At 35.8% G+C, this 416-nt stretch overlaps 1 protein-coding gene across 1 annotated transcript in view; it reads left to right on the top strand.

Annotated features, from left to right (window-relative positions):
• Positions 1-394, top strand: part of Cul4b (cullin 4B) — a 325,194-nt gene extending 324,800 nt beyond the window's left edge. The window contains exon 17 of the mRNA XM_031372544.1: positions 7-394. Within this exon, the coding sequence (XP_031228404.1) occupies positions 7-103 (97 nt within the window). The 3' untranslated portion in view covers positions 104-394. The remainder of the gene's footprint in view (positions 1-6) is intronic.
• Positions 395-416: the final 22 nt, after the last annotated feature.

Here is a 416-nt window from a genome sequence, read left to right as displayed (position 1 = left end):
TATTATACCTGCTGATCTTAAGAAAAGAATAGAATCCCTAATTGACCGCAACTTCATGGAAAGGTATAGAGAAAACCCAAATCAGTACAACTATATTGCATAGAATGTTGGCCTTGGAACATTTGTTGGCATAATGCCATAGCCAAGGGTTGAACTAACTTGTTGAATCTCATGTTATTTGACTTCTTTTATACTTCCGATGACCAAATGAAGCAGTGTAATGGGAATAGTTGTGTGGACTTTTCTCAATGGTTAACATACCCATTTTAAAGAGTAATACTTAACCTTTAAGAAGAATGTTGTTGAACTCTATGCATGTTATTTAGTATGATGTGCAGAAAACTCTTTGAGAAAGTACCTGGGTTTTCATGATTCCTTTTGGAACTGGGGAAGAGATCCCTATGGCCATTAAAAGG

The sequence above is a fragment of the Mastomys coucha genome, chromosome X (assembly GCF_008632895.1).
Source record: "Mastomys coucha isolate ucsf_1 chromosome X, UCSF_Mcou_1, whole genome shotgun sequence".
In the NCBI taxonomy this organism is placed as follows: Eukaryota; Metazoa; Chordata; class Mammalia; order Rodentia; family Muridae; genus Mastomys; species Mastomys coucha.
The sequence above is the reverse complement of the archived record's forward strand: the minus strand, read 5'-3'. Positions and strand labels throughout refer to the sequence as shown.